The sequence below is a fragment of the Haliaeetus leucocephalus genome, unplaced genomic scaffold, assembly GCF_000737465.1.
Source record: "Haliaeetus leucocephalus isolate CR32 unplaced genomic scaffold, Haliaeetus_leucocephalus-4.0 Scaffold339, whole genome shotgun sequence".
NCBI lineage: Eukaryota > Metazoa > Chordata > Aves > Accipitriformes > Accipitridae > Haliaeetus > Haliaeetus leucocephalus.
In genome coordinates, this window is record NW_010972775.1 from 17,207,262 (window position 1) to 17,214,024 (window position 6,763).

At 51.5% G+C, this 6,763-nt stretch overlaps 1 protein-coding gene across 1 annotated transcript in view; it reads right to left on the reverse strand.

The window, feature by feature from the left end:
* RGMA (repulsive guidance molecule family member a) overlaps positions 1-6,696 on the reverse strand; it is a 24,060-nt gene extending 17,364 nt beyond the window's left edge. The window contains exon 1 of the mRNA XM_010572013.1: positions 6,683-6,696. Within this exon, the coding sequence (XP_010570315.1) occupies positions 6,683-6,696 (14 nt within the window). The remainder of the gene's footprint in view (positions 1-6,682) is intronic.
* Between the last annotated feature and the right edge of the window lie 67 nt (positions 6,697-6,763).

A 6,763-nucleotide genomic window follows, 5' to 3' on the forward strand; every position in this document is an offset into this window, starting at 1 on the left:
TGGCGGGGGTCCCACGCAGGATGGGCTGCGGGAAGGGCCGAGATTTTGCCCTGTCTCCCCGCCGTCATGCAGCGCAGCTCGGTTGCGATTCGGGAGAGGGGCTTCCTCCCACCCCCTCGGGGTCTTGACACCCGGCGTGCCCTCCCTGCCTCTTTGCCGCGGGCCTAACAAGAGCACTTTGGATTTCCCCAAAATTAAGCAGTTTAGGGCAAAAAGGCCGTTGTACGGCAGACGGGGGAAACTGAGGCAGGGAGGCGCTAGGCAGCTCGTGCGGGGCAGGGACTGTGAGAGCGATGCTGCGGCCCCGGCCCGCTGGGGCATGGCCCCCCCCAGCACACGGAGCTCCTCCATGCCGCCCCAGCCCTGGCTGTGCGGTAGGTGTGAGCGTTTCACAACCTTTCCAGGTCATTCACCTGTACCAGCGCTGGCAGCGGTGAAGTAAGCCCAGATGACTCAGAAACAGCAAGTCTCACAGATCCTTATCATTAGACCGACACTCCTCGGAGAGGGGGACGACTGTTGGGGGTCCCCGGATCCAGCTGCCAGCCGGCTGAGGACTGATGGCGAGGACTACTATATACCTATGCTCTCTCAGGACCTCCACCACAGCCTAGTCTGCACCACCAGCCCGCGTATAGACCTGGACATTCAGTTTTCGCTGGGGGAAAGTTTCACCGGTTGTGTTGGTACAGTTGCCCTGGGGGTCTCACTTTGCAAGCACCCCTTAGAGACCCTTCGGGCAGATGGCAGTCCTGGGAGCACCCTCCCTGCTCGTGGGCCATGTAGATGGAGCGGCGTCTTGAAGCACACAAGCATTTGCCTGCTGGGCTTCAAAATTCCACCTCCCGCACTGCCACAGCGTGAGGAGGTGAGCAGAATGGATCTGCAGCCCTACCATCCCAGGGGTCTGTTCCACCCAGGAAAGGGCTAGGCCAGGAGGGAGGCATCCCCTTAGCAGCCCACTTGGATCTATTTAAAATTTCCCCTGAAGTGTGTTTTAGCCACAGTGAACTAAGACAACTTCACTTCTGCATGAGAGTGCCCACAGGTGTAATACACTTTAATTAATATGCTTGAACTTCCCTGTTTTAGATAATTAGCCCTCCTTTGACTGAGTGCCCCCTTGCCATCCTAATGTTTCATCTCCTTTTTCTTGGGGATCTTATACAAAGGATAAAAGCATGCTGGTTGTTTTATACAACCCTTCTCCCACCTCTGTAAATGCCCTTTAATAACGGGTCTTTCCTCCTGCAGCTTGGTATAGGCCAGGGATGCTCCTGGACTTTGCTTCTAGTTGTTCTTGGAAACCCCCTTCTCTTCCACCTCACAAACACCCTTAAGGATGCTTTTCTGGAGTGATGGTATCTTGAAATCTCCAGTAAGAGTTTGTGATCTCCTCCCTATCGCAGACTGAATCTGTGATTCAGCTACAACAAATATCCCATGGAAGACGAGGTGAGGAAGAGGAGATGGGAGTAAATATTGAAGAAGCAAAGATACCTGTTAATACCTATCTAGTTCTCCTTGCGGGGTTTGAGCCCCCTTGCCTCCAAATGAAGAAGGAGCTTCACTGGAGCTTAATCCCGGCTGCAACAGGAATTAAAATGCTGAAGCTTTTCCATCTGGGACCCAGATGGGATCCAAAAATCCTGAGGCCTTGCCTGCTTGACTGGAGATCTGTCTTGGTCCCGATCCTCCTACAGCTGCACTCAGATGATGTCCACTAAAGTCAGAAGGAGCCCTGTGTGCAGAAGAGCTGCCAGACCGGGCTGAGCTGGGCAGGAGATGAAAGCTGGCAGGCCGGATCCAGACCTGTAGCAAAGGCAGTGTGGGAAGAACGCCTACTCCAAGCACCTTTTTGTGGGGGATGTCAAACAGGGGCAAATATGTCCAAACCCTGCCAGCTGCTGCTACCACCCAAGAAGAAACGCCTGCTGATGGGATGTGTAGGCAGCTGGAGCTGGAAGGGGCCTGGGGAGGCTGGAAGGAGCCTGAGGGGAGGAGGGAGAGGGTCCATGAGCTGGGGAGAGCCCAGGCGGGGGGAAAGATCCAGGGGATGGGATTTCAGACCCCAGATCCCTTCCTCTTGCTCTCGCTCTGTCCTCTTGCAATGCAACTTTTGCTTTTATTTCAGTCTGAAGAACATCACTTCTGCTATTATCCTGGCTGATGACATATAGCATGATCTATTTATTTTTAACTCAAAAAAAATCTGAATTATGAACTTTTAAAATCCAGCTGCTAAATAGCTGCTGCAAGGCTGGCTTGATTGTTTGACCTGAAGAGCCACTTTGGTATTGCCATTTTGGGGCAAGCTGACAATAGACTGGAATCCAGTTTGAAGCATTATTTTTAAAATAAGGCCCTTGTTGGAGCTTCTGCCTTTGGTGTAGCGAAAACTGCGCTGCCATAAGGCAACGGTCCGATGCCCCTGGCTCCAGCTTGTAAAAATTTCTCCTTGATTTTGCTCAGTTGCATCATGCATTGCAAATGGGATTGCTGTTTTTGGCACCGATCAAAGCAGCGGATTTCACTGGAGAAAACAACAGATGTGTCCAAACCGTAACTGCAGAGCAGGAAAAGGCCCCAAATAAGGTGTGTTTCTGAAATCCTGCTCCCCCTTCCATGCTTTTCAAATAACCTTCACCTTTCTGATTAGCTGAATCAAAGACCTGGCCTTTAAATTGCTTACTGAATCACAGGCTGTGTAAAATCAGATCTGTGCCTTGCCTGATGGAGATATCTAGGCTTGGAGGAGCGACTACGTTTTCCCCAGCTTCTTTCCTTCTCGAAGGCCGGCCGGGTCTCCCTGTTTAGGCAGCACCGAGCCCGATGCTCTCTGCAAACAGTATGTGGGAAACCACCCACCGCTAAAATGCAAACACCTCTGAGGCACAGCGGAGTTACGCTGTGCAGAGGCTCAGCTCCGGGGGCAAAGGCACCTCCGTGGTCACATACACGTTGATTCTCGTGTTTGGTGTCATTACGGAGGGGTGACATGCAAATCACAGCTGGGGTTAGCTGATAGCATTCTCCGAGGTGTTTGCAATATGAGCAGGAAGATTCCCAGTTCCCAGGGGAAACTCAGCTGGGATCACTCATCTGAACCTTACTTTTCTCTGCCCTGCGTCACACTGGGCATGGTTGTGGGCTTCAACGGGGCTGAATGAACATGTCTAATTTGAACCCTAAGGTTTACAGATGATACCTCCCCTTACAGCCTTCCTAATGGAATTATTCACTACCTGTAATTATATGGCTAAAATAGTAAACATAGGTATTTCCGAGGACTGTAACTAGTAGTTAGAGGAATGGATGTCAGGGCTGCTGGTCTGCTCCTGACTCTCCCGTGAACTTTCTGCGTGGCCACTCTTCACGCAAGTGTCCCCGCACAGCTTCAAGCATGTGCCTTTGCCTACTCTGCCTCAGGACGAGACGTTTAATGAACGCTGCTCATGGCCTGGCTGGGGTAAGCTGTGATCACCCGTGCAGGAAGCTAATCCTGAAAAGTTCTGCAATGATAGTGTTTGGGGTGAGCAGCAAAAATCAAATCACTCCCTAAAGGAGGAAGAAAGGAAGTCTGGAGTGGAAACCCCCAAACTGTTGTCTGGGGAGGTTTGACAACTGATCCCGAAAGGTTTGTGGAAGTAAAACTAAATACCTGTGTTCTGAACGGTTCCCTTACTAAAGAAAAAAACCTCTGAACAAGATGAAAAACCAAAAAAACCCCTTCATCTTTCTGCAGTAACAGCCACACCTCTGATGTTTGCAATACTGGAAAACACTGCAGTTCATTTTAAAGACCTTCCTTTTACTCATCATTCAAATTTTTTTATCATTTTACAGTTTCCCTGGCTGACAGCACAAGCAGATGGTCTCCCTGAGCTGTGCACCTCGAACCTGCCAAATATGTGGCTAAACCCCCTTCCCTCCTAACCTGTTGCCTTCCAGTACAACGCCTGGTAGAGCTGCTGATGGAAAGGGTCCCCCCAAGCTCTCTTTAGTGCCCTGCACTCAACTTTTGCAGTAACTGAATGGGGCAGGCGGAGGTGATGGCACCGAGCTGGGCTTTGAAGACCAACCCACTCCTGCATAGCAAAGCGCAGAGAAGAGTTTGCTGGTTTAGCTAATCCACCTCCCCACAGCTGCCCCTGTGAACATTAGACTCACTAATCTGGCTGTGTAAAAAGAGGCCAGTGGGTTGAAGGTGGAATAAAATATAGCTTTGTAACACTAATAAATAAAATAGTAAGAATGCTTTGTTGACCTGCATCTTTGCATCCACCGATTAACAGCAGCCCCAACTGAAGTAGCTGTGAGTATCCCTGCTGTAGGCTCTCTCTTCGATATGCGTGCTCCAAGCTCACAGGCATAAAAGTCACCTCTAAATGCTCACAACCACCCAGGCTGGACAAGGGGAAGGGAAGATGGGCTGGTGGAAAACTTCCAGTCTCACCCATGACAGAAAGCAAAACAAGCAGGGATATTTTCAGGCAAATAGAGTTCATCACGTCAACTTTTTTTGAGTGGTGGCATTCATTCGTGACTCTCTCTTTCCCTTGCTTGCAAAGCCCCGTGGGGTGAGGCCTGACTCCTACACGTAGGAGCATGTAACCACCCCTTGTTCAGCAGTGTTTGGAGGGCTGGCTGGAATTCGCCATCTGTGTATTTAGTTCTCTGCAGGGAGCTGGTCTTCCTGGCCCAGTCTCCTCTTTGGGGTAAATATCAAGCAATATCTCTTTAGTGTATCTTCTTCACATCTGGGCTGCCCTCTGAAAAAAAAAAGGTGGGCTGGGAGGTTCCCAAGAGCAAGTTCAAATGGCCAAATGTCAGCTCAGCAGAAAAGATGGATAAATCTGAACTGCCAAAAAATGAACAGCACAGAAGAATTGCAGAGAACCGGGTGTTAGTCAGCAGAGACAGAATTCAGTCTGTGTAATGGGACAGTCTTTTGCTGCTGCTCTTAAACACTACTGGTATCTTGAGAAAGTGCAAACATAGCTCCCTAATTCCCCCCTCTTCTAGCCTACAGGTCAGCTAAGGACATCTCCTGGATCTCATTTAAAGGTGGGAAATGGCATCGAGTGTTTCCAAATCTACATCTTCAGCCCTTTGAGAAAGGGGTGTTTGAAGGATCCTATGGAAAAAGCTCTGTGAAACCCAAGCACCTTTCCCAGGTCCCCTTCTGTCAATTCCTGACAGCAGTGGCCAGAAATACAACCCACCGCACGACGCCTTTCCTGTGCTCTCGGTCATGAAACACTAAGTGACAGTTCCATCAGCTGATTTAAAACTTTTTCCTTATTATCTGAGAAAGAGGCATGCCTTCTTATGGGGAAAAAAAACCCCAACCAAACCCAAATAACTTTAATCCAGCACCTCTATAGGTATTTCAACGAATGAGACTGGGAGTTTTTGTGGAGGGGGAGCAGTTTGGAGGTGGCACCGGGAGTCCTCCCGGGTGTGCCCGGTGGGGCTCGGCTAGGGCTGGGGCTGGGACTGGGACAGGGGCTGGAGCTGGGGGTGGGCTGAGCTGGGGCTGGGGCTGGGACTGGAGCTGGGACTGGGACGGGACTGGACTGGACTGGGACTGGACTGGGACTGGGACTGGGACTGGGACTGCGGCCCCGCTGGGTGGTGCTGTTATCCCTACGCCGTCTGCGAAGGTACCCAGTTTATAAAATAAATGCAATCCAACGCCGCCTTAAACCACATGACATAACAGCAGCTTGCGAGCTCCCATTAAAATCTCAATTTGGGGAAATTGATTCTACCTCTGAGCAATTGCGATGCAATTACTCCAACAGGCAGCAATCAAGAATCACATCAAAACAACACCAAACTTTCATCTCCTGCCTTGCAACCACCACCACAACAAAAAGCACCTGTCTTGCAAACACAGCCCGGTTTACTTACATGTATATAATATTTAGGAAGGGCAACGTGCAGGTCCCAAGTGTGGAAGCAAGCCTCGACAGAGACTGCTCTGGCTGCTGCCTCTGAAATGTCCTGACTGGGGGCTTTATTCTGGCCCCCCCCCCCCCCCGGCTCCCGGCTGAGGTTATGGGCTATTTACGGACTCAGTTCATCAAGAGCAAAGTCTCCCCCCGGCCAGACTGCCCATCCTCTCCCTGCGCACAGATGTGGCCGTCCCTGCCCGTGTCCCACATCTGTCCAGCTGTTACACCCCCCCATCCCCCTCGCTTCACTCGGAGCTTGCGAACACCCCAGCGCTTTGCAACCACGGGAGTTAAGGGAAAGCTTTGTGTCTCTGCAAGCGAAGCACTCCGGTCTCGATAATCGCGATCAGCCCCGGGATGAGCTATCCAACGGAAAGGGGAAAATATCGGGGAGGATATTTGCAGTTCTCATCAGCGGTCTGCAAGGAATTATTCGATTGACTTAGCCCAGCAGGGTGCATTTTTAGTGGCAACCATCAGAAGGGAGGATAAATGAATAACCGCATGCACGCCAGGCTAGTATCAAGCCGGACAGAGGGAGCGAGCTGGGCAGAGAAAATGGGAAGAATCGAGGTTCCTTACAAAAACGGCTCGAGGGGGAGGAGGCAGCCGGGGACCGGGAGCGACAGCCTCAACAGGTCCCGCGGAGGAAGGGCCATGCAGGGAGCCGGGGGCAGCATGCGGCCGGGGGGGGGGCCCGCGCAGCCCCCCGCCCCGCTTACCTTAGCGGCCGCATCAGCCTCTCCAGCCCGCCGCGGGGGTCGGTGCAGGGAGCGGCGGCTTTTTTTTTTTTTTTTTTTTTT